Genomic DNA, 27,896 nt, shown 5'->3' with positions numbered 1-27,896 from the left:
GCAGGAAGGGACTTATTAAAATATTACAACAGAACTAAAACTATGAAAAAAAGGCAGAAGCAGAAAGAAAAAACCTGTAGCTGGAAAAAGAACACTTTTTGCTTGCTGAAATCTAGGAATTCTACCTTGTGAATAGACTATAAAAACTCAGAGTGCCCTTTTTTTGGAATCAGCTTTTGCTCACATCTGTCAAGCTAAACTGGAAACACTAGCATTTAGTGGTTGGGTGTTATGAAACTCTTATGAGTACAATTCGGGTGATGGAATTTTGTGGGATTTTTTTTTTCTCATTAACTTGCAAAATGCTTGTATTCGGCGAATTAAGTCTGCTTCAAAGTTTAGGCTGCAGGGCTCTCTTTGCTGGTCTGAATGGAATTTACTGTTTAACTAATAAATGAATTGATGTAAAGCACAGTGTAAAGTATGGAGCTGTGATAAAGAAACATTGTCTTTAAGGGAGTTTCGTATTACCAATGCTCAGCAGAAACATTGTTCTATTTATGGCTTCAATGCAAACACAAAGAGCTAGTGAATCAAGAGATTATTTTTTCATATGATTCTTACCAGGTTCAGTTGCAGATCGTGGCTCTGCATATCACATCACAAGGAGGGGAAACAAACAAGAAAAAAGGTGTTAGAGATTACATTAGTAAGCAATTGTATATTAAGTGAACATGAAATACTGTAGACAAGTACACAATCTGTGCAGACACATTAAAAAATAAGGATGACTGAAATTGTCTCTTGATAGCAGTAGTTCTAACATTACTCTTAACCATTATAATCAGTGAAATGGGAGGAAGAGAGGGGTCTACCAAAACTCAGTCCTGACAGACTAACATTATGATTTTCCCCCACATCTCCTGTATCAAAAGTAGCTGCTTTGGATTATTGTCTTACTTTTTTGGAGAATTCGGAAGTCTGGAGAATCTTGAATTTCAGTGCCCTGTCGACACCACTTGACATGAATGGGAGGAGCTCCTCTGACCCTGCATTCCAATACCACAACTTGTCCCTCAGACGCAGTGGAGTTTTGTAGCTCCTGAAACACAACCATCACAATTCAAATGAACCAGGGGCATCTTACATTCTTAAAAATACTCTTCCCTTTATTTTATTGTGTTGTTGTATTTTTGCAATAATCATTTTCTATGAGCGGTATTTTTGTTCTGACTACATTAAATATATCAGCTATATAGCTAAGACCAAATAAATACACTATTTTCAAATATATTTTTAATATGACTACAGTTTGAAAAGGTGTAGAAGGACTTAATTCCTCAGAACATGACAAGCAGATAGTTATGGTCTGATCTTCTGGCTTTCATTCCTCTTCCACAAGATGAGATTAAAATTCTGAGTGTGCAGCTGACTATGTACTGATTGAGTTGGTCATGAGAGAGCAGCTGTGCTGCTTTCAGGTCATCCTCTAGAATGCAGAGTTGCTTTTCCTCTCAGTCATTTATAACCATCCAGGCAAAATTAAACAATGGAAATACGATTGGGATATATTAGCTTGTGTATGGATAGCTTCTGAGACAGAATTATGGCTGTAATAGATTCTCATGTACATCTGAAGGAAAACTTAGATCTTTGATGAAGAACTACAATGATAGAGGGGGAAGCAGAGTACTTAATTAACAGAGTAGATAGGAGACAGCTACTATTTTTGTCTTTGATATCCATCTGAAGATTACAAAGCAAAGAGTCTTTTTTTACTGTACTAGCTGTCTCATTCCCTGTCAAGTTTATTACTAAAATTTTAGGCCTTGATCCAGCAAAGCACTTAAAGTTAGGTCTAAGCTCAGGGTTATCCCCACTTACAATTCACAGACCTGGATTTAATCAAATATATAGGAATTTTTTTACATGGAAACCTAAAAATCTTTCAGTTGTTCCCTGAAGTTTGCATAGAAAGAAATTTGTCTGAGGAAGCTGGATAAGTACATTCTTTGTTGTTGTTCATATCTGATTCATTTCTTCCATAATTAAAGTTGTTTTGGTTTGGTATGTCCCAACTGGCTTAATCCAGTTAATATTAGATTTCAGAAACAAGGGATACGAGGACTGGGAGGCAAGAGTGGGGTTTTGAATGCTTTGGCAGTTTTTGAGCGAGGGTTGGATTCCTCTTATTCCCCACTTTTACTACAAAGTTGCCTGCCTCCCTACCTTGTAGCAACCACTCTCTCTAATCCCCTGCACGGCTGCTCTTCACACTGCTGCGATGCCTGCACTGCTGTTGCATCAGTGCAGGATTACGAGGGACAGAATCAGACCTTTCCTGCCATGAGAAAGGGATGGGTTGGAGCCAAGCTGGAAAGCTCTGGAGAACAGAGCTTACTTTTTCTTACTATCTCCTTTAGGTAAAACTGTTTGTTGCTCCACATCAGCTTTTAGTCAAATTGTTTTTCTGAAATAATAACCACAAGTACTTTATTTTCTTCTTTTGAGTGCAACAAATACTGATTAAGTAATAGTTCCTGCTATGAAAATCTTTGTGTGTACAATGCAAATCATAATTTTGCTGAAAGCTGTATCTTAGAGAACAGGGAGATAGGCTGTCCTTCTTTTTGCTATTATGTTGGTCTACCTAATTCCCAAATGTTAAGGTTAATTTGGGGTGAACGCGAGGATAACGATTAACTTAAATAATTAGTTAAGAACTACTGAATGAAAACTTCCTTTCTAGCAATTCTACGCCTTACATTTTAAAAGACTTCCCAATAAAGAATATCTGGATTGCATTTTTAACTAACATATCTGGATGGATTTGTTCTAAAACCAGTTAAGAAATCCTATCTCCGTTATTTGTTCTGTTAGTAGATGAATTCATGGAAATAAGACTTATCATGATAATGATGCACGATTGGTGCCTACTTTGTTTTATTTTACAAAGACCTCTCAACGGATGACAGTCATGGGCATAAGATAACACATACTGAATATTCATGCAAGTTCTCTAATTATTTGAATAGGGTAGAAGGTATGAGAGATTTTCACTGTTGCAGTGGAAACATATTTTCTTAGTAAGCCATTTATGCTCAGACTGAAAAGGACCCTCATAATGAAACTGTAAAAGGTTTAATGTGATCAAAGAATTCCTGCATTAGGATATATCATTTTGATATTTCCTTCTGGACTGCAGAAGTATGACATAAAAATCATGATGGATGAAACAGACCTTTGTAAAAATAGGTGCAGAATAGATAGGCTTGGATCCATCCAGACGGTGGAGATGTGAAGTAGGGCTTTGGACCTGGAAAGCAATGTAACAATGCTATGAAATGATAAGTATATTGGTTGGAATAATAATATGATCTGTGTATCTATGCAATGATATAAATTTGCAAATGTACAGCCTTATTATGGTGTTCTCATTATAGCACACGTTGAGTGACATCACTGTTTCACATCTGTTATATTTCTGAAACTGAAATGCAAGTTTTAAAGGTTTCTATACTCCCCATGAGAACTTTGTGCCCAACTCTCATTGCCTTGAAGTATTTTGTGTGTTTGACTCCTGTGAATATCATTCAAGTCAGTCTTTTGCACTGAAGCACTTCTGCATCTTCTGTTATTACATCCCTTAGACTGATGTAATAATAAATAAATCAGGGTACCTAAAAGTTTATCAAGGTTAACAAAAGGAAGGGAAAAGAAGTTACCCTTTACAGTCTAACAGAGATTTTTATTTTATTTATATTATATGAATTATACACAAAATCTGTGCAAGTCACCCAGAGAAGTTATAAAACTTTTTATAACCTTAAGAACATTGATTTTCTACATTTAAAGCTCAAGTCAGTAAAGTTTAACTTTCTCTAATAGGCCCAGAGAGATGACAGCAATATGATTCAAATAACAAGAGATAATAAAAYTAAAAAGTTTGTTGCTAAAAGTATGTCATTAATATTGCAGGCAGTCTTATTATATTCTTTTGGAACTGTAATGAATCACTATCAAGTGATATCCTATGTTATTCTCAGCATCACCAGAACTGTCAGCTGCTCACATGCTGCAGTGATAAACACTGTGTAAGAATACATACACATATTTACTTTTATGCTCCATTCAACTATTCAATTTTTTTACTGTCATTCTTAAGATAATAAGTTTAAAGTTCAGTAATATACTTCCACAAAATAACGGGTTAAAAAAAMCCCCTAATTTTGAAATCAAATTTAAAATACTCTTACTAATTTAAAAAATGGTGTCTGAATACCTGCTGACTGGGCACAGAGATAGGCTGAATAACAGCAGTGGTGACTCCTGACTTTGGTGTAGAAGATCCTATTGTTAAAGAAACAGAGGTGGTTTTCTTTTGGGCCCTGGTAAAAAAAAAACAAACAAATACTTTACAAGATCTGAAATGAGAATGTGTTAGTTTGTAACCAATATAAACCACCTTGTATCTTCTGCTTTTTCAATAATTTCATTTAAACTGGTGCTGATCATGATTTCATATTTGCATAACCATCTTATATTTTCATTTTGGATATAAGGCAAACATTATCAGCTGAAAATATCAGCACTGGAGGAAGCTTGAATGGAACACGGTCTTTGGCTAATTTACATTTTAATACTGTAATAAAAAGTACTGTTTTAAGATACAAACTGAAATGTATTTTGTTTCTTTAATTGTAGGCGTCTGCCTGATTTTTTTGCAGGAATAGGTCCAGGTGGTTACAAATGAAGACTGTATTAACTAAAAGTAACTGCTAAACATGAAAAATCTGTATCAACAAAAATGTTGTCAGAGTAGGGCCAGACTTCCTAAACGGAATAAGCACGTTAATAAAATTCACAGTCATAATACAACACATTTATATCACATTAGAGAAGGGGAAAAGCCAAGGACAAGACACACACATACATATTCTGCCCGGATGCTTATTCAGATCTAAAACTGCCAAAGATTTTCTGGGGTCCTGTATTAAGAATGGTTGCATAGTACATTTATATAGCACTGGTTCTACTTTGCACACTTACTGTGGCATAGCTCCAGATTTTGATTTGAAAATTAAACTTTCACTCTCTGAATCTGTGGAACTGGCACCTGGAAAAGAAAGTATGTTCAGTACTCTCATGTCCTTTTATTGATTTCTACTATGTTTAAATTCAACAGAAAAAAACTTTGCTGCTTTCACATTTCACTTGAGCTGACTTGCAGTAGGCACCATTAGCAAAAGCATGGTAATACAGAGTTGAGAATTCTCTGTAAAAAACTACTGCAGCTTTTCTTACCTGATAAAACTTTATAACTATGAACTTTAGACAGTTACAGGAATCATAACCATGCTGATTTAATTGCAAACTGTTGTCCCTAGGTTCTTAGCTGCCCTCCCTCACACTGAAGCAAATACTACTACCACTGTACTGGAAATCTGTAATTTTATTGACTTAAATGTTAAAGATTTTTAAAATTTATTTTAGTATAGGAGTAGTCAATGAACTAACTGAAGGGAGTTGGTGGTGTAACAAAAAGAAAGGTAAGAAAATGGTAAGTGGTAAGATGTGGACATACATAGGAGAGTTTTACCAGAAGCTGTTTAAAGTGGGAATCATTAAGTATTTATACTACATAATATACTTTGCTTTCTGAACTGTCAGATAGTGATATTAATTTAAGATGCCTTGTATATCAGTGACGCTTATTAATGCCTGGGCATAAATGAAATGCCTAAAGGACTCTTGTGTCAGTGTGATTTTGAAGCTGTTTTTTTTCCTTTTCAGCAGGACTGTGAACTAATAAATAACATTATCATAAACCTGCACAAAAAGACAAATAGCTTTATCCTCCTTTCAGCTTAAGCAAACATATGGCATATTCACAGATAACTAATCTCCATCCTTAATTAAAAGCAACTCAGTATAACAAGACATCTGCAGACTAAATTTGTTACCCACTATCTCCACGGTTCAGACTACTTATATTGAACTATACATAACATTTACATACTGGTGTTTCCTGGCAGCGGAAGTTTTGATATAATGTGTGTTTGGAAATATCCTGAACTCACTTAAAGAAAAAAAAAAAAAAAGGTATTTATTCCCATTGTCCTAATTTTTCCAAATAGCAACCAGCACTTCATACAAAATTAACTCTAGGCATTTATGCAGTTCATATCAATCCTCTATGGATTTGTGCATAAATATACATAACTGTATTTGTGTATTTATAATCAAATCATAAGCAATATGCATAGTATTGTATAGACTGACTTCTGATGAAATAAAGCTTGGACTTGGCACCCATGTACCTTATTTATTTACAAAGTTTAGACTCTAAAAAACCAAGGAACAAGTAGCACAAAAAAGTTAAGAAGAGAGCAGCAATGCCAGGTGAACAAAACAGGTCTACATGAAAGCATTTCTCATAAGCAAAGGCTAACAAAGTATTGCATGGCTGTGACAGAAGCACAGAAGGAAGCACGAGGCATCAATGTCTGTACAAAACAGTGTTTGTATGGCAACCTGGTTTCCTTAAAGACCCGAGGGGAGGAGCCTAATAACAATTCTTACAGTTCTCTCAAGTTGCATGCCATAAAACTTCAAGACAACATTTCCACATGGTAAGACTTAGCCAGATCTCAGAAAATGAATTGTTTTAAGAGAGACACTCTCTCTTTCTAGCTATTTCTTTTTAGGGTTGTTTCTTTCTAGCTATTTCTTTTTTAGTGTTTTTTCTGTTATCATAATTTCACAGAGTATATAATTATATATCTGTACTATATCTGAGTATTTCTGAAATCATCCTTCCCCTGTAAAGAAAAATCTTACTAGAAATCAGAATAATCTTGGGGATTTTGCTAATATATCTCAATGCAGGATAACACAGTTCTGGGAATAAAAAACATAATGAAAGAATCCCCATAAATAATGCATATCTCTCATGATTTCACTAATGTACAGAGAAAAGTTTATTGCTTTGTTAATCCTAAGCTATTTAATCATTCTGGTATGGTATTATTCAAACTAATTTTTTCCAACTGTTTGTTATATTTATTTATGTTTTCAATTATTAAATGAATGTTAATGAGTTATGAATACAAAACCAGTAAAAGAATAAGTGTTGCCAAAAATGACTAAAAGATACATGAATTAAAATAAAAATCAGAATTCAGTTAATATAATCATGCCTAAAATATGGTCATCCACTAAAAAATTCCTTTAATTATTTTACTCATGGTCAAATCATTAACTTTCCTCAGAGAAAATAATACTTGAATTATGACTAATATTGAATTAAAGAAAGATTTAGACAATCACTAGCATTTGATTCTGGGCAAAACCAATATGATTGGGTCTTACCCTGACTTAAAATCAGTGTAGCAAACATGAAGAATTATAGATATGATTGTACTGGAAGGAAGTTCAGAGCTAAGACAGGGCTACACTGCTGTACTGAAAATTGTTATTGGCACCACCAGTCAACTCTTTGATTTACAGAGACTAGTTAATCGTATTACAGAAGCTCTGCTTGTTCCTCATTTTCCATTTTTGACCCTACTTCTACCTCAAATAAGTAGCATTCTGACCATTAATTTTTGGAACATTTGTTGAAATACCTGAATTAATATGATGCAGTGTTCAAAATGTATTGTATTAAAGGGAAGCAGAGAAATACCACCAAATGTCACCAAAACAAAGGTAATCCTAACATAGAAAACCCAAAGTAAATTTCAGCTTGGCTTTTTCTGTATGTGTTGAGTATCTTTTTATTTCACCTTTTTTCTTACCTTCAATGAATATTTCAGCAGATGTACTATCTGAACCAATGGAATTTGAAGCCAGACAAGTATAGCGTCCAGTATCGTCTTCAAAGGCTTCTGCTATAATTAGGGAATGAAGTCCTCCACTTCCAGAATGGATCTGAATGTCAGGGGAATTCTGCAGTTCTTTTCCTTCACAGAACCATCTGTAGCCCACACACATTTAAAAAGACAGGGGGGAAAAAAAAAAAAAAAAAGGGTTGACTCAGGCCCATCACATTGAAGAAGACATTACATTTTGCTGCAAAAATCTAAATTGCTATTGAATCAGCACATGGTGCTTTTATGTGCATTATGGAATTTGCAAAGAAATAACTTGCTTGAATAAACTTTATTAAAAAGGTAGCAAGAAATTTCTGAATATTGAGTAAATTGTACCCACTGACATTTTAAATCTAATTATCCCCTGTCCTTTTTGGTGCAATTAATGCTTTCTGCTTTCTAGATGCTTATGTACTAGCTTGCTTTGACTACAGTCTAACTCATTTCAATTTAACTTGCTGCTTCCTTCCTCCTAGTGCTCAGAATGTTTGATTTTTGAGATACCAGTTCCCACTTTTTTCTAATTGATTCTATCCTATCAGCTAGTCCTATTCTTATAGGCTACTCTGTGATTTATCCTTATCTCTAGCAGCTCAGCAAGTGTGATCAGAAGATATTTCTTTTCTTTTCTTTTCTTTTCTTTTTTTCCCATGGCCACCATGCATTTCTGTGAGGCTGGCAGGTCAGTGAGCCACAAAAGGAAAATAGTTAGGGAAGAACCTTGCCTCCAGCCTCAAACTTTCACCATCTCCTGAAAACAAATTCTGCCGGATCTTCCAGAACTTGCTATTCCCACTCCAATCTCCCAAACTCACTCTGATCTCTACTGCTCTCCCCTGCCATCCCCTCATGCCATGATCCTGAGCTGTGCTCTTTTACTGAACTCAGATCTCTTTCTGCACTCCTTTCCTTCCAAGCCTACTCTGGCAGCACCACAAAATATGAACCTTGCTGTAGTGAGCATAAAGACAAAATGATTAATTTTCAACAGCAGGCTTCATAAATGGTCTTTCATTCTCCTTCACTTACAGACACTTCTAGTTTCCCAATGTAGTATAGAATTTTATAAAAATAAATAATATCACTGAGAATTTATCTCAAATTAAAAGACACTAAAAATATTTTTAAAGACTTAAAATTTGCCACCAAAAACATTTGATGATATTATTTATTATTATTTAGTCTGTATATGCTTCCAAGAGAACTTCTGCTGTTACAGCTGTTTTGCTCTCCTCCCTGCCCCCAGACAATAAAATAATCCCAAGGAGTTAGAAGAGCATGGAACACTGCAGGATGCCATACGTCATGCAATAACAACCAGTGCGGAGTCGCTATAGATGGACTGCCTCACTTCTCTTGCTTTTCTTTTAAATCAAGAACATATAATTAGCAGAAAGAAAAAATGTTACAGAACTTTTTTCTGACAGTATTAGATTGTAGAACTTGAAATTTCATGTTTATTTCAGAATGCAAAGTAAGAAATCCAACAGATTTACATGAGACAACTTTCCTTAATGACATTCAGAACTGTGGGCAAGTCCTCTGTGCTTCTGAAGAACAGAGCTTGTATTCCTGAAGGCTAAAAAATGTCGATAGTGGCATCAAAATCATATACAATTCTCTTCTGTAATTAAAAGACTAACGAGTTCCTTTTCTGTCTTCTATTGTGCCCAGAAAGTGCACACAGAAAGTATCATTTTTGCAAGGAACTAATAAATGTCCCTTTGTTTACTCACTAGACCCCTTTGGCCTACTTTTACAACTACTAGGCCCAGAGACAGATTTATTCTGTGAGCTCAGCAGCCAAAATTAACATTTCTGTTCCTCCTCTTCCCCTTCCTTCTACTCCGTGTCACAACTCCTCCCATCTCCTAGTGCGAGGACCTCTGCTACTATTTCTACTGATCAGACCATCAGCCTCAAACTCTGTGCAGCCTTTCCTAAGTTATATTTTAAACAATATCCATGAGAGGTTAATTCAACTTCTGGACAATCACATACAAAAGCCCATAATATGAGGAATGGAATCCTACTTAACCACTAGTCCTGTTCTTCTTTCCTTCCCAGAAACCTCCTGCAAGGGAAAACCTCTCCTCCACGCCTAATTATTTTCTGAGATAGATCCCCTCTTAATTTCATGCATGTTGTACAGGTTTCTACTGTCTCCCAAGTTCCATGTTCACAAAGTATTTAAGAAATTATGATAAGCATATAGTTATAAAGTAGAAAGATCCTTAATGTATTTTTGTCAGATGATGTTTAATAATCAAGCTGCTTTCTTAGGAGGGCAAGTTCTATATCGTTGCTTCATTCCTGCATATACACAGCTCGCCTCAAGTGACATCAGTGGGAGCTATTCCTCAACTCTTGTTGGAGTTGAGAATCATTACATGTTTGGTAAATCAGTGATTTATCACTGAAAACAAGTCCTGACCTGCTACATCAGACACTGTCTGACAGGGAGAAAAACACATTACTAAGCAATTCAATACAAAATTATCTCATCCATCATTAATGTGATATTTAATGAATGGGAAACAGGCTTGATGTTTGACTGCATTGCTTACAGTAGAAAGGAGAATTCACCATCCACACTAGGCAACAGCAGGGCTTTTTGAAATGAAGAACAGTGGAGTAGACATAGCTATATTCTCTTTTGCTTTCTAACTGCTTTTTTCTTTCTTGTTCAGCTACTTGTTGACAGAAAGTGAGGAGCAATTTATGTGAATTTCTTTTGGAGATTAAATAAAAATTAAAGTGAATGAGAAAATACTCAACAGAAATACTTTATTTGCAATTAACTTGCTAGTTTTCCAGTTCGGTTCACCAGAGTTTATGAAGAAAAAAAGTGTCTGTCAGCTAATAAAACTAAATGAAGTATCTGCTGCCTGAAGACAGACCAAATTTCAGTTTTCCATCTTTTATACAGTTTGGACTATTATAAGGAACAAAATGATAATCAATAGACAGTGATATCTACAGGCCTCATCAGCCCTACTGCCATTACACATGGAATACTCATGGGAAGAGGAATTTCTGTTCCTAAGGACTGAAAAAGATTCAAAGACAAATCTTTGAAGCATTCTCTCTTTCTGGAGAGAGACCACCAAAGCAAACAACAAATCACTATCAAAGGGACATGGGCCCATACAAACCTGAAGGAGTCATGGCTAGACAGAGGAAAACAGACACAAAGAAAATCTTGCAGAAAATTCCAAGTTTATGCCAACTAGGACAGCATTAACTCATGTGCAGTCTATTCCAGCCTACTAATCCTCTTGGGATAAGAGGATTACTATTCAGGTGTGAGAAGGCAATAATAATGTTGCTTCTGGAAAGCCAAAAAACCCCAAACCAAAACAAAACCAGCAGACTCTGAGAGTAAACAAACCCATGGCAGTTGTTTTAAGGAAAAGAGAATTCCCATATAGAGATAGCTGGTATACATTAAAAAAAAGGGTCTGCTTCACAGGTTCTGGATACTGAATGGAAAAAAAGTAATCTACTCTTTTCTCTACCCCTTTGCTGTAAGTTCTTGATATTATATAAAGTGTATAGATAGAAACAAAACAGAGAGAGACCAACTGAAGGCCTTCCGTATGTGTGCACATATCAGCTCACAGAATGAGAAACCAAGAGTTCTAGCTTGCTTCCATGGCCTGCAGGCCATGCTGGCGTTCATGCAAATTTGTAGAGAAGCATCCCCTTGAACGAGCACAGAAAATGTTGTAATGATGGCAGAAGGCTGGCAAAAAGATCAAATAGGAGGAATATAGATTTCATGTAAGTGGAATGCATTTTATTAGTTATTAAGTATCTTACCAACTTTCACATCACACTGAATTTCTCTGCTCTTTGCTTCTTTCTTCCCCATTCTCTGTCCTGCATTTTTCTTCCTGCCTGCATTTCCACCCTACTACCCCTGATTTTTCCTTTTCTGCAACAATGCTTAGTTTCCACCTACACTGTATCCTTCATTTAATGTAGCTTAAAACAATAGCCATTAAGTATTTAATGCAGGCACTGAAACACAATCACTGGGCTAGAAAGTCAATATTCCAAGAAGCAAATTAGAGGTATTTTGGCACCAGGTGAGAGGAACAATGGTTAAGATACTTGCTTTACATGCTGCAAAACCTAATTTGTTTTTCCTTTTGATACATTATTGTATGACAGCAAAACTTGATGAGCAAACAAAAAAGGACAGCCAGAGAAGCCAGGTGAGAAGCAGTTTGCATATACTGACATTAAGTAGCAATTCATACAATTTGCCTTTCTTCCTCACTCTTCTTTTCTTTATATCCTGACAATCCTCCATGTATGGAAATACATATGAGCGTGTCTGGGATTTTTATGACTGTGAACAAAATATAAACAGAGCTGAACAGTACACTGACTGAGCGAACACCAGGGCCTTAAGAAAAACAGCTCAAGGTTCTCTCTAATGTATAATCCTGCTGGAACCTGTGTTTTCTGAAAGTCACTGAGGAATAGAGAGGCTTTCCTTTCTGCACACTCTTAAAAGTTAATTTAAAATGGCAGCTGAAGTGAAACTTAAAGACATAGCCTAAGGGAAGTATTATAATAGGGAACTCAGACCACTACAAATAGCGGAGAGAGATAAGTTGTAAATTAAAAAGTAATTTTATCCTTAGTGGTGTTAAGTATGTCCAGCAAGAAAAGTTAAAATGAAATACTCTAACATTCTTGTACTGGCAGAGTCAGTATTTCCATCATAATACTGTATAACTTCCATTTTGTAATTTCCCCATACAAGTTAAAAAGTCCAGCACTTCCCAACTGTAAACTGTTACTATTTTAGAAATGTTTTTAGTTTGATTTTAAAAAGAAATCATCTTCACCATATAAAAATTAGACTATGCTGCAGTAAATAAATCAATTTCAGATACTTACGTTAGTTGTGCATAGCTCAATTTTTGCACAACTAGTAATGCAATACTTTTATATATAATTTTCTTATTTGTATAGGTAATTCATAAAAGAGTTACAATGTACAATGTAGCAATGTACATACTTTAAATGTTTTTATTTTGAAAACTTAGAAGAAAATCAGATCTGAATAGAGATGCTGAAAATCTGGTGCTTTCCCTGAATCTCCAGTTGAGGAGGTTCAAAAATGCCTTTAACATGCTGAAAACCACAGAAGCCATTTAATAAAAAACGCATAGTATTACAAATGGGTCTGCTGCTTATACAGACTGTAACTGATTCTTCAGGTGTTGCAAATGATCTCAAAGCTCTCACTGATTTCAGTAAGGGCTTCACACAGAGCTGAGTAAATTGCAAGATTATGTACTCAGGGATCAATACCATCTTCCCAGAAGAGTATAAAAGGGCCAGAGGAATAGCAAAATGGCTGCATTTCCATGACATAGCTCAAGATCTTAGCCTGCCATTCCGCTCCCTCCAAAGTCAGGCTGTGCATCACTCTTTTTGCAAGGACTCAAGGAGGAGAGGGGAAAGAAGCTACAGATGTGACCAGTTGAGCCCTGGGCTCCAAAGTTCCCACAAGAAGTGGGCAATGGCATCTATTGCTGTTTGCAGGCTGCAGTAGCTCCACAGATCATCTTTAGCTTATTCCTGTCAAGAGGAAAATTCCTTTCCTCCTTTCTTGTGTAGGTTTTCCAAGTCTCTTTCTGTTAGCTTTTCTTGTGGGACAAGGCTCTGCTTAACTTACTCATTTTGGCTGTAGCTGTCTAGTCCGTTGATGTTGATACCACATGAGATATTTAGTGAAGAGATCCTATCCCTGAGGAAATCAACTGTGAAGCTAGCCTGAGTTTCTGACAGCTCCAAACCAGATATTCAGAGCTACAGCAGAGACAGCCTGTAGTTGGGATTGTTCCCTCCGGGTACGGCAATGTTCCACAGCCTTATTACCCACGCGCAGCTAACGACAAGAGAAAAACAGCAGTGCCCGACCAGATTAAAAACTAATTGGTCTGTCTTAAAATCACAGGTTTTGCACAAAAGCTCTTAAAATATTTTAGATTGTATCTTGTTTCTGTCTTCATAATTCTAGACCTCACTTTGCAGTTTTGAAGTACAGAATCTTTTTAAAAATGYATTTATGCTGAAGGGTTTTTTAATTACCTGCCTGATAGAGATATTCACACAAGACAAYGCAAAATTGAGACAAGAACTGACTACATTGAGAACACAAATATTTTACCAAAAATGTCTTTAACTTGACAATACATTGTCTTTTAGAGAACACACTTTATTTCATATTTTAGCTTAAGAGAATTTTAAATTTTTATTTGCTTGCCAGTTACCTTTGCTTGTTCTACATTCTCTCACTTTCAATGTAGCATAATACTACTGATTTCAAATCTGCTATTAATTATTTTTATGCACAATCAGAATTTATGCCACAAGTGCTTCCCTCTGGAGTTACTGAATTTGCTGAAATTTATTCTTATTACAAATTCACCACTGATGCAGCTATTTCATATTACTTTCGCCCTTTCTGCTTTACTGCAGCTTTTTGTTACAAGTTATTTTTAACGGAGCCCCTTAGTCAAAACAGTTGTGCACATCATAATACAAACTAAAGGAATGAAGATATTTGGAACTATGACTACATCTCTCAGTAATTCTCTATTGAATTAAAGATTCAGGACAAGCTTGTCCTGAAATATAAATCTTTTATATTTCCTTCCCTCCCCCCACCTTTTTTTTTTTTTTTTTTTACAGGGATGCTTACACTTCTGTTTAGATTCAGACATGTCTTTTCTTTCTGAAAGTCTTAAAGATGTGGCCTTGGTGTGGGAGAAGCATAAACAATAATTTAAATAGATAAATTTGGGGGGGGGGGTTCTATTTCACATAATTTGACTCTGTACTATGGAAAACGATTGAGAAGAATCAGTCAGTAATGCCAAACTGTTCTACTTCAGTAAACTTTCATTAGGATAAATTGCATGTCTCTGTGTTAATCCTATATTCTCAAGAAGTCTAGATGATGCGCATGATTTCATGCAATAACGGAATATCTGAACTAAAAAAGAAAACTAAAAAGAAAAAAATGGCAAAATGGTAATTTAAAGAACAAAACTGTATTATATTCCATGATAACAATGAAAAAATTAATGCTAAATTTTTCTTTATAAAAAACAGAGATAATATACCACATAGAAAGGAAAACAGAATATTTGTGATTAATAAACAGGTTGTGCAAGACATGAAGGTAATGTTCATGCCTAGATACTCACTTCTTGCAGGAGTAACTTTTTACTGGAAAAATATTAACTTCAAAGTTTAACAGAAGAATAATTTAAACTTGAAAAATGACAAATATCTAGCAACTTTCTTGTTGATGAACCTGCTTCAAAGTCTCGGAGGTACATTTATGACTAAACAGGCTAAAGAAATGGGGAAGTGACTCTTACCATCTGATCTTATTATGGGTTGCAGCAAATGATATTTCATACTTCAGGTATACACACGTATCCAGTGGTATCCAAAGGTGATACCACACTTCAGGCAATCCAGTTTCATCATGCAGAACAGAAGGCATCTGTGCAGATTTATTTATTTAGTAACAATAGGAAGGAGATAGTCTTTTTTTAATTGACCAAGAAAGCAGAAAATATTAAAGAAAGTGCCTGGACAGCAACTTCTTCTTCATATAGGCAATAAAGGAATGCCGAAGAGTATGTTGTGTAACTCATCTTCCATTTCTGAAGACCAAAGTTTAAATCCTACTTCATACCAGTTTGATTTATCTTTGATATTGTCCTTATTTGTGTCCATCACCAAACCACAAAGTAGTTTATTACTCTTGATTTTAACTGGATGGCTTCTGAAGACAAACGCATTGAGCAGTTGTCGGTATAACACATAGATTTGACAGAACAATCTGAGAAACCTTACACAGAATTTACCCTTCTATATTTGGACACAAACCAGTGGTATAAATATGTCATTTTCCGAAGCAGCAATTTAAGTGACAAATAGACTTGGATAAATAATTCAGTTCCTTCCAGGTTTGGGTAATCATCAGATCATCGAAAAGAGAAAATACTGTACTGCAAACAACCTCTCACAACAAGCCTGCTGACTATTTGCCACATATACAGCTAGTCACTTAAAAGTAACAATTCTTTCGCATTTCACTGAGTAACTTCTATAACTAGTGAGTTTATGCATATATAAGTTTATAAATTATGAGTGCAAGTTCATATATGTAAATAAAAACAGATGAATGAACAGGAAGCTAACCTCAGAAACATATAAAAAACCTGAACAATTTTATGCCATTTAATGTACTAAGGTTTTCACACTATTTGTAAGAGAAACATTTTCAAGAACTGTTGAACTCACAGTTTTCAAATAATGAGGTACTGTATTACATATTAATTTAAAAAGATTCTTTATAGTCATAATTGTCTTCAGTTTTACCTTATTGCACAACAGGTGATCAACAATATTTAAAGTAATAGTTTTCCAACTTAATTACTTGTTAGATAGTTTCTTAACACTTTACTGCTTTCTGGTGCATCACTTTATATCCAGTATCCTCAAGTCTATAGGAGGATATATTATATATTGTACATTGATATTATATATATACACACTACATAATCATCTAAGTGACTAGGCTTGAGTTCCTGACACATATATGGGTACTCCTGTACTTTATAATTCACTTACACATCTCAGATACAAATTCTACTGAAAATGGGACAGAATGTTGCAGGTGGATCCTTTTTTCAAAGTATACAAGATGCATTATAACATGGAAGAATAAAATCCTTCTGAAGTACATGGCTGGCTTTTGAGATGAGGTACAGACTGTGAAAGGATGACTAGAGTTTCTTTGCGGGTGCCTAAGAAATAACTTTCCCGTCCCATCAGGAGGTTAGCCAGGCTGAGGAAGGATAAATCAGAATAACCAAAGGGATAACTAGTACTTTCCTCAAAAGTCAAAGTAGGGCATCTTCCTGCACAACTTAGTCAAAAGACTTCTTTGCTCTACTACAGTTACAGCTCTGTATTTCAGTAATGAAAGCAGCCACTCAGCAACTCTGATGGCTGCGCTTGACAATAATTTTTTCACGTTCTCTTCACAGGGTGAAACTGGAATAAATTTCATTCAGAACCAAGCCAGTATTGCCTGACAACAAAATATCTTCAACTCCAAATTCGTAGCTGTTAAAGGCCAAGATTGAATTGATTAAATTATTTTTCTCAAAAATGAGCCCCCCAAATTTTAATCATCAAAGCATACAAATTTCAGAAAAAAAAAAGAAGAGAGATTGCACTGGAAATACCAGCAAGCCACAATGACCCCACAGTTATTAAAAAAATAAAAATCTCAAATTACAGCACTTACTTATGTTTGGAAAGAGGTGGTTTGTTTCATGAATAACCCATAAAACCATCTGCAGCCTACCAGGGTTTCAGAGATTAAAAAAACAACCCCCCAAAAAAACAAATGAAAAGAGCAGGAAAATAGATACAGAAAAAGAATGTTCATGCAGCTGTTTTTAGGTACATATACCTGGATTTCAGAATGGTTTATGCTGAAAACTGTAGGTGCTATGAGCCATAAATGAGAGGAAGAACGAAGCAAAGTATAAGCTCAAATTAGAAAAGCCAGCAGCTTACAACTAACAAGATGTGCAACTTCATTTCATTCTATAACATTCTATGCATCTTTCTCATTTTGTCTTTTTAGATTTCATATTTCTCTGGAAGCTCTGTTTCTTTRTGAGATAACTTATATATTTTGAACCCTATTGCAATATAGGCAGTAGCATGCCTCCAATGCTAATAAACATGCAAGCTGCTTCCATGTATCAAAGAACAAAGACAAAATGATTTATAGATGTGGAGAATGAGAAACTGCAGTCACAAAAGGGGCAGAACTGCATGGTCAGCTATTCCCAAGCTAAAATTATTTTAAGTGGTTATATGCCTATCCATCTCTCTATATATATGATTTTTAATGTAATTCAGGTTTAAATAATTACCACATATAAGCCTTCATTTTCCACACTTTCATACTCTCAGATGATCACCACAGAACTGTGAAACACTCTATGCAGATTTTGGCACTGAACACAAGAAAAAAGCAAGCACCTGAAACATGCAGTTTTTGCAGTTAACTAGTTACTGCATAGGAACCCCTATAGTTTTATGGCATGAACTTCCAGACAGAGCAGTAATTTCTTTCTTTCTGACAGGTAATTAAATTGAATGTTTTTGTACAACTTCCTTCTTGGGCCTGGAACATCTTACCCTGAAGTCAAAGTGTGGTAGACATTATCTGCGTTTCAGATTGTTCCACTAATTCATTTTTCAGTATGTCAAGCAGCCCCCTTCTGCTTGTGTCTGTTGTTGTGCCAGCAGAAATTGATTTATTTGCTGTTTTGTTACATGAGATTATCATCTCTTTCCAAAAAATCAGAATATTAGATTTCTAAAGTAGAACTGCTGCTCCATGTTTTTCACCCTATAGCTAAAAGATTCTCTTCCTCTCTCTCCAAAATGGATTCTAAAGATGAACCAGGAAGCTCTGCCTGTTTTATTTTCCATAGATCTTTCTTAAATGTTTGTTTAAAGGAAGTTATGGTAAGATATTCCATACATTTTAAAAAGCACTCTTCAAATGCAATCAGCCCTGTTTGAGAGCCAGAAGTGGGGGAAGCATCTTACAACAGAGTTACAGTTCAGCGCTTCAGAAGAAGCGCACAAGCATACAGTATTAGAAATAATATTCTCACTTTCACATGGTCTGTTCTCAGTCTCAGAGAATGCTGCAAGAGCCAACTACTACTATGTCTCATTTTATTCCATCCTTCCCTCCCCTCATCCATTTTTCCATTCTATTAGGTTAGATGTATTTTGAGTAAGAACATTCATCAAAACTGTTCGCAACATCTAAGCGCAATGAATATGAACATTGGACTACCTGGTAACAACAGTCTAGACAGGGTCAAATGGTTCAAAACAACAGTTCTCTCTCATCTACTATCCACATGGCCAGATGCACAGTGCATGTTCATGTGTCTGAGGTAGCCTAGTGAAACAGTCCTCTGAAGAAACCTTTCTGACATAGGCTTTTCAACTAATTTCACAAATAGCAAGCTCAATCAATAGGACTTTGAGCACTGAAACAGTAATTAGATAATTAGATTAGATAATTAGATATGTGTTATTAATTGAGAAACAGAGGTGAAGAAGCACTTTGTTACCCCAGACATGTAAGGGCCAGGTCAGAACTCAGGTCCCCCTGCCTTAACCCTAAGACCACCTTCCACGCCCCGACTAGGCTCTCTAGAATATAATTAGACTCTAACCTTCCATTACCAGATACACTGTTAGCCATAAAATTATCTTTCAGTCTTTAAAAAGCCAGCACACCTGAATGAATAGACCGATGTGAGTTCTATACAGTACTGCATGTCAATAAAGTATTGGAGTTTCATTCTTCAGGATCTATTCACTTATTGTCATGGAAGGGCTTTATGCAGCTGATTTCTGTTAACTCTGAGTGCTGTTATGCAAGTAGGTCTCTTATGCATTGACTAAATAATTGTAACTGTTTACTTAAATTGCAGATACCATCACTCGACTTATGTAAACCTAGGCTTACATCAAGTTGCTACTACTAGTATTTGATATGAAATTAATGTGATTACAGAAGGGAAGAAAGAAAATAAAAGCTGCAAAGACTTTTACAACAGGTTAAAACCAAAAATATTTAACAGTCTCATGTGAAGTGTTGGACATTTTTCAGATATTAAGAACTGTTAAGGCTTGTAGAATTAACATGATTGCATGCCTAGCTAAAATGGAATGCATATCTTCTATAACCCAAATGTAGTGCATAATAGAGCTATCCATTATAACTGTATAGTCCTTTGATCAGAAAAGGATTTTGAACTAGCATACTGTAATTATTTTGCTCATATCGGGAAGGGAACTTCTTACAGAACTGCCAGGTATAATATTCCAGTGGAATAATGTTTTATACTGTGAGGGTGGAAGTGTAAAGAGTTATGAGGATAAAATTGTATTTACATAGTTTCAGTTCTGGACATAAGGTACATTTGCATTTAATATGGTTTAGTTAGAGGCGAGTTCATGGCTGACCAATTACAGATGAGGAAAGAGGCAGTAATGCTTCTTTTCAAAACCACAGTAGTTAGAAGAGGAAGAAGCTGAGAAATATTTTAGACCAATCATTCTGGTTCACAAAAAATCCTAAAACATTGAATCATGAACCCTAAAAAACTCACAAATCAGCTAGCAGTAAAAAGAAACCCACATCCACAGTACGTAATCTAATTCGTACTGAATATACAGGATTGGCAGCTGTGGCATGTGGTGCCTTGCAGGCTTACCTTCAAAACTGGTAGGCATCTTGCTAGAGTTACAAAGTACACAAAACTATGAAATAAACTATGATGACATTTATTTCAGTTGCCATGCTTTTTATAGGCACAATTAAATGATGCTTACGGAAGACATTTTATCTACATTATTGTAGCTGAATAGCAAAGCCCTTTTATTTGCATCTGCAATATTAGATAAAGCAGACTGGATTAAGTAGAAAATGAGGCCCTACATATCCAACACATAAATGTTTCATTCTTACATGCATACTGTTCCTACCATCATTTCCCTTCTTTTTCTATAGGTTGCTTCCCAGCCAGAGCAAGTAAATATAACTTTGTTGATCAGAAGATAAAATATTTGATTCCGGCAGGTCAGGTCAGCAACTCAGCAGCTGAGAACAAAGGAAGAAGGCTGTCGGCAGTTCTGCCAGAGCCTTGCATTAAACATGGCAGCAGTCACACTCCCTCGGTGAAGGTCAGCCTGCAGAGACTGGCACCATTGTGCAGAGAATCTCAGGATGTGGAGAACAAGCACCTCAGCACCTCACTGACCACAGTTTTCAGTACTAGATGCAGGCCTTGAATTTCTGGGATGCCAAAGAAGAAAACTTTTATCACTGAAGCATTCAAGATTATGATGGCCCGTATTCTGAAAGTTGCAGGGATGTTGATGATAATCCATGCAGAATATTATATATTAATGAATAAAGGCAGAAAAGATAACAACACTGATCTATTCACCTGTATCTTGGCTGCAAACATGCAGCCAAAGCATGACTACATCTGCCTCATGCATTTGCAGACAACAAAAGCAGCAATCACACAGAAAGGATGGTTTGGCTGAAGTTAGTGGCATGTGGCTTAAAGCTCTATATAATGATTTCTGTTAATGGCCATCACAGTTCTCCTCTGTTAGGCATAAAACAGTCTTCACTGACATGCCCTTAGGACCATCAGGAAAACAAAATGCGTAAAAGCTATTATAAAAGTCATCCAATCAAATACACACACTGTAGCTCAGTATCGGTATACCCAACATTCTACTAAGTGTTCAAATTATTTGTGCATGTGAGATTCTTCACAGATGTGAGTGATGCTACAAAAAGCCCTTTTAAATAACAGATAGCAGAATGAAATACATTTACAGTTTAGCGGAAAAAAAAAAAGTGATATATCTAACAGAATATGTACTAGCACAGGATTTTATTCTAGTCACAAGGAAATCTGCTTTCCTTAAATTAAGAAATTAAAATCACTAGTCACAGACAAGCCTACTCCATTCAGCGTATCAGTAAATTACTTCTACAGATAGAAAGAACTCTAGGCTGAGAAGGGTTACTCTTTCAAATGCTAATCAGAATTATTAATTTGTAGCTTAATGACACCGAATGAGCTTTGACTAGTAGACTTTTCTAAATGGAGATAAACATACCTCTGAGAGAGTTTTCACTGTATCTGATGAAGATTCAAAAACCTAGCTTTGAAGAAGTTTGCTGTAAATTTTGTTGGCTGAGCTTTCCTCCTAAACGTAAGCCAAGATTTCTTAGTTCTTCCACCTGAACTCCAGCTTTATTAATGGCATAACTGTTTCTCTTTTCACTCAATATATACATTTAGTGTAAAAGGTTTTTTAAAATTTAGTGTAAAATGTTTCAAATGTATTTAAAAAATATACTATCAGCACCATGGCTCACCCAGACTTATCACTCTAACTACAAAAATATGATTTGGTTGCTGCCCAGGATAACAAGCATGTCATGTGGGTTGGAAACTTGCATAAATTAAGCAGGCATGCTATATTTCAGAAAGATAACTATTAGCATATAAAGCAAATATTACTACACCCCCAGGATTCCATGTCTGCATGCCTTATGATGAAGGACTATCATTCATATTGATCTATCAGATTGCTTTGGATAAACACATGTCCATTCACTATCTGAATAAGGAAAAACTTATTTTCACTATTGATCTAAAAAAAAAAAAAAATTATACAGCCCTGGGAATGAAAAAGAAATAAGGGCTGAGAGATACAGTGGAAAATTTTGAGGCTTCGATACCTAATGATGTATACAGACAAAATCTCAGAAAAAAATTCAAGTGCCTTGGTGATTTCAAAAAATTTCTCTAGTTATTTCTTACGTTCTGGTCCTTGATTTTTTTTTTAATCAACAATTTCCTAATATTTCCTTGTTTGTAAATGAAATTGGAACAGGGACTACTCTGCTGTTTCTGGTTTGGACAGTTTTCCTGTTTGAATATTTTTCTTTAGCAGTGCCTGAAACAGTAAGCAGCAGCAGAAATTCGGACCATTCCAGTTCAATTTTAATTTAAAATATTGGTCCTTTTATACATTGCAGTGTTTAAATGTTAATTATTTTGAACTTTTTCTTTATTTTCCATGTTTGCTTGACATCACAGAAGCAAATAAAAATTAAATAGTCAAGGCCCAATAATAATTCAGCTAATTTTAACTATTTGGAAACAGATAAAAAAAAATGTTAAATTTTGTTCTTAACCTATGTCTGCAGTCCTTCTTGAATATGTTGAAGTCTCCTTCATCTGTACAGCTAATTCTTGCTATATCTTATAGTCATGCTGGCATACATTCTTAAAGTTGTAATTCAGATTTAGTGGCATTGACTGCTTTCTTTATATAGAGACAACTGGAAAATGCTCACAGAACTATTTAAAGAGACACTGAGAAAAGAAAATTGTTAAAACTAGAGCTGATGTGTCTTTTAAAATCGTTGAATTACAGCCAACCATCTAAACTTTGCTTTCTTTCAATAATAGATGAATATCTAGAAGAGCCAGAGAACTCAGACACTATGCAAACCCACACTAGTAACAGTAACAAGTCAAGTAATTTCTGTGCCTACTGGTCTGGACTGAAACAGGAAGTTTTCTGAATTTATCTGTAACATTAACTAGCAAAACAGTACATCAGCAATACTGATTATACCTGTTCCAATTCATAACATAGTATTACYGAATACATTTTTCACAGTTGCTGGTTAAAGAAAAGGCTTGATCTCTATGTAACAGCTGCCATCTTTACAAGCACCTGTATTTTTCTTGGATATGCTCTTTTCCTATACCCCACCTTGCGGGTAGGTACAATGAGAGGCATAGTAAAAAGTCACCCGTTAAAAGAGCTGAAAGTCAAGGCTTTGACTCTCTGATAATGTTTGTGATTTCCTAGATCAGATTTAGACTGGGTTATATAAAAGGGTCTAGCTGAAACAGCAGCCCAGAGGAAGGGGAAGGTGGGGAAGGAAAATCGCCTGTCTTTGGAACCTGCCTTGGTTCTCCCACTCTCCGTCCTGGACCCCTCCCAAGGTACACGGCCATTCCCTCAGCACGCTTACCTGCTGCATCCCTGTACAGACATTCCACAGCATGGCAAAACACCACTTACTTATGCAAATAGATACCTGTCATCCAGGTTAACCCCTGCACTGCTGCACACTTCAAAATCCACAAGACACTCTTTAGGGGAGAACTACATTCACCGCCTGAGCCTGCCCTGAGGACTATGCCTCACCTTCACCTAACAGCGGTGATTAACCGAGAGCTACCTGTTCAGCGCCTGCTGAGTATGGTTATAGCACCTTTACCCACTCTCACTGACTGCAAGACACAGCATGGCTCTCGCTTGAGACCTTGGTTCCAGACAAGCTTAATCCATGGTTGCCAGGTGACAGTACGGTACGATTCAAAAGCACGTGTGCCCCATTGCTCTGCGTGCTCTAGTCACGACCTGCGTAGCTCTGGCCAGCACCTGCTTGCCTCCAGACAGTCTTCGCTTCCAAGATTCCCGCCACCTACTAACATACACTGGCCTAGACCACCAGGTCTCGAAGCATGCCATGTGTATTTTTCACAACCACTATGAAAACAGCAATATGAAACAACATGAAAAGTAGTTTTTACTGGGAAATAAAATATTCCCTATGAATCCAACAGGCTCAGGGTCAGTGCTCAAGCCTCCTTAAAGGTCCACTCCTTACTTCGATGACTGGAATTTATACATACTTGCTGTGGCCCATGTAAATCCTAGAATTACCTAATCCTTATTTCCAGCCCTTTCCATCATGCCTCTTTCTACTATTTGGAAAACGGACAAAAGAAAAGGGATCTACTTTACATATGAGCAGTGCAACACAGATGGCATCAACGTTACAGTCAGAAAAGTCATATAAGGAGTCATAAAGTTTGGCAAGAATGACAAATGTCCATTTAATTACAGATTAACTCCTCAATTAATATCTATATAACCTTAACAGGCCTATCAAAAACTGCCCTAGAGCTGTCCCAAAGAACAGAATGTTCCTGTGTTTAGATGGAGACCCAAGGATCAGAGCAACCACCTACTACTCCCAACTATACCAGGCAGCAAAATCTTAACAACTCTGCTTCACTCTACTTGTAAAGCACTGAGAAGCCCTGGAAGTTTACGCCTGTGAAATACTTCAGGCAGAAGATGCTCTTTACGGGGCACCATAAAGGTCATGCCACTGTTTTATCCATGCTACAATTAATAATGTTTAGTTATAATGCCAAATGAACAGCTACAGACAAGTCAATTCAGGTTGTTTTTTACATATTTCATATACATTAACACAGTAAAATTGAACATTGACACAGTAACATTCAGAGAGAGGAATTTCAAGGTGTTGTAGTATACATTTTGACCTCTGATTAATACTCACAGCAGTTATTCAGAAATACTAATGGCTTTCCCATATGCATTGTGTACTTCAAAGTTATAACAAACTGCAAAAAGTTTTAAATGTTTACGCTGTAGTTTATATGTGGCAGATACTAACTAAACAGTGATTTATGGGCTCTGATTAAAGGTTAGGAGTTTTGTGGGTTTTTTAAGTTAAAAACAAAGTTCACACGTGTCCTGGCAATTAGAGAGGGCGAGGTAATACTGAGCAAGAAACTAGTTCAAAAGGATGTATGCAGCTATATGACTGATTATTCTCTTTTTCAATATCAGCAAGCTAAATTTACTATCCCAGTGCTTAAAGACAGCAAAAAGGATATAATTGTTGTTTACTGGATTTGCTGTTGTAGAATACTACTCTTATATTACTCCTAGATAAATTATTGTGTATACTGAACTACTGTAAGAACTGTTCTTCGTATTTACTTCATCTTCCAACCAGAGGCAAGAATAAACAGTATTTTTCAATGTTGTAGCTTTTAATCTATTTTCCAAATTTGAAAATACATGGATTTGTTTTCCCATTTAGAAAGCATCTATTCAAAAAACATCTATTGTCTAAAATTCGCACCCTAAGGAGAGTGCTATGTAATGGTCACACTTACAGGAAGACTCAGGAAAGCAGTGGTTTCACTGGTAGAGGACAACAGCCAGAGGCTGAGCGTACCTCCAAAGAAAGCAGCGAGCACAGTCAGGCCCCCGAGGCAGAGCTCATTCAAAGCAGGGGCTTTGTGAGCAGCAGCATTCTGCTGACAGCACTCAATGGGCAATGACAGTCTTGCATCAAGTGCTGTGCATCAGTTTAGGGGAGGAAATGGTATAACTGAGAAGAAAGTACTATAAGAATATTGAGGGAGGAAGAAGACTTGATGAAGAGTTTAACTGTTTCAGAATCAACAGCATGCATAAAAAGAGTATAAATCTATAAAGCACCTAAAATACAGGTTACTACAATTTCATTCTCAGATTAGAGATAAACTTTATTTTAGTTAATTACAACAGACACCACTGAGGGAGATTAAGGATGTCAAAATTTTCCTCAAATTAGCCATATCCTCAAAATGGGAAGTTTGGAATTGAGACATAGAAAAAGTCTTTGTGGTTTATTTCATTTTTGTGGTTGTTTTTTAACAATGTAAGCAAAGTAAATTCAAGTAAGTAAATTCAAGTTACCATAGCCATAATTAATTATTTTCTCTTGCACATCAGACTAAAGTTAATTTACTACTGGAATTTAATATACATCATGTTTACAAATAAAGGGAAAACTACACTAATTATGTTCACTTAAACATACACTTAAATGCTTAATTAAACAGAGTTTTCCCTCTGCTCAAGGGCAGCCCCAAAGGCTCACTTTGAAAGCACACAATGAAACTGTGTACAGTCAAAGAGGACATTGTCCTTCCATTTTACTTTTCATACTTTCTGTTATTCATTTGGAACAGAACATATTTTGTGATTTACGACAGGGAGATCTTCCCTCGTCCCTCTCCCTCTCTCTCAAAACAGGTCACCAATTCCCCTGCAACATCCAAAAGAATTCCTGAGATACATTTACTCACATGTAAGAGAGAAGCATGTTTGTATTCTGTGCGAGTATTCAAAGAAGCCATCTCTCCTTTTATTTAAAGGAACATTAAAAACTATTTGCTTTAAGCCTGACCTTACCCTTAAATGCCATTATCCCAACTCTTAGCCTCTAGGCAATTAAAAAGAAAAAAAAAATCATTTGAGTACATCCAGCCAACAATTTTCATGTTAAAAAAAAGTGCCAGTTGGAGCCATGTGGTCTCAATCAGGCAGTAAAAAACCCTCTGTATTTTCTTAAATGCGCAACTGCAGTATGCCCATAACCTCTCTTTTAAATCATCTTAACCAGATCTGAATCACTCTCACCACAAATGATTCGGTGGCCCTGGAATGTGCTGGGGTAGACAGAGTCGCTCTGCAATGGACATTGGGACATTTCCCACTTCCCCAGTGTTAAGAGTTTAGGCTGCAGCAAAGAAAAAGAAGTTCTTTAGAAGGTTAAAGCCAAGACAAAAAGTGACATCACAGTTCAATCATTCAGGGGGAAAAAAAAAAAAAAAGCAACTACTGCCTAATAAATCAGTGCTATGTGCCACAAACCACAGTGAGCCAACACAGCCAAAGAACAGCTTGTCTTGCTGAAGCAAACACGGATACCTCAGGCAGCTGGCAGGCGCATGTTTAATTGTATTCACAGAGAACCATTGTATCCATTAAGCTAGCCAGACTCTGAGAAGTTGATCAATTAAAAAAGCAGAATAACCATGATTTCAGTAACAATCTGAGCTTCCCTTTACATTGCACTGCCATGTTTCTTACTACGGACTACCACAACTTTTAGCATAGATAAGAATGTATATGGCACTGTCTTTACAAGTTCATAAGCAGATCATTTAGGATCAAAGCCTGTGACATACTTGCACTACCCGGATGAATGCTGCTTCTCCACTGTTCCATTGGAGTCAGTAGGAACTGTAGGCACTTGGCACCCTGCTGGCTTTCTGGGCATATCTCAAAAGGAATCCCTAAATATTATTTACTTCTAAAGTTAATAATAGAGGAAGGGGAATGGAATGCACTGGGGGCTCCTGCAAGTCAAGTTTAAGCAGCAAATAAGCAAGCCATGCTTACCTAGCTACAAGTTTTTTAAATGTCACTTCCTCTTTAAAAGCTTGAAAGATTTCTTTCAGTCTTAATAGAATTACCTCAAAAAACAAGTTAAACATGTGGCCAAAGTGATGTGCATCTTAAACAGAAATGGGCCAGAGCCAAGACATTTGGATCCAGATATTAACTTTCTCATAGTTCAAGGATGTTGGAATCCAGGGTTTTTGGTTCAGGCCCATCTCTGGTGTATAAGTGCTGAACTCAACATTCATCGCCAAACCTCACAGTCAGTACAAAATACGCTTTAATATATCAAAGTAGGAAAAACAATGTAAAGAT

General features: G+C 36.1%; 1 protein-coding gene across 5 annotated transcripts in view; it reads right to left on the bottom strand.

The window, feature by feature from the left end:
* The window catches only part of LOC112977930 (palladin-like), a 107,779-nt gene that overhangs the window by 8,679 nt on the left and 71,204 nt on the right, over nucleotides 1–27,896 (bottom strand). For all 5 annotated transcript variants that reach the window (XM_026090886.1, XM_026090896.1, XM_026090878.1 and 2 more), the window contains 6 exons: nucleotides 7,740–7,918; nucleotides 4,990–5,056; nucleotides 4,223–4,328; nucleotides 3,182–3,256; nucleotides 901–1,042; nucleotides 565–588 (listed from right to left, as the gene is read on the bottom strand). In XM_026090886.1, the coding sequence (XP_025946671.1) occupies nucleotides 565–588; nucleotides 901–1,042; nucleotides 3,182–3,256; nucleotides 4,223–4,328; nucleotides 4,990–5,056; nucleotides 7,740–7,918 (593 nt within the window). The remainder of the gene's footprint in view (nucleotides 1–564; nucleotides 589–900; nucleotides 1,043–3,181; nucleotides 3,257–4,222; nucleotides 4,329–4,989; nucleotides 5,057–7,739; nucleotides 7,919–27,896) is intronic.

The sequence above is a fragment of the Apteryx rowi genome, unplaced genomic scaffold (assembly GCF_003343035.1).
Source record: "Apteryx rowi isolate R43461 unplaced genomic scaffold, aptRow1 scaffold_1206, whole genome shotgun sequence".
NCBI classification, from domain to species: Eukaryota; Metazoa; Chordata; class Aves; order Apterygiformes; family Apterygidae; genus Apteryx; species Apteryx rowi.
Note: the sequence above shows the minus strand (reverse complement) of the source record. Positions and strands in the feature narration are given on the sequence as shown.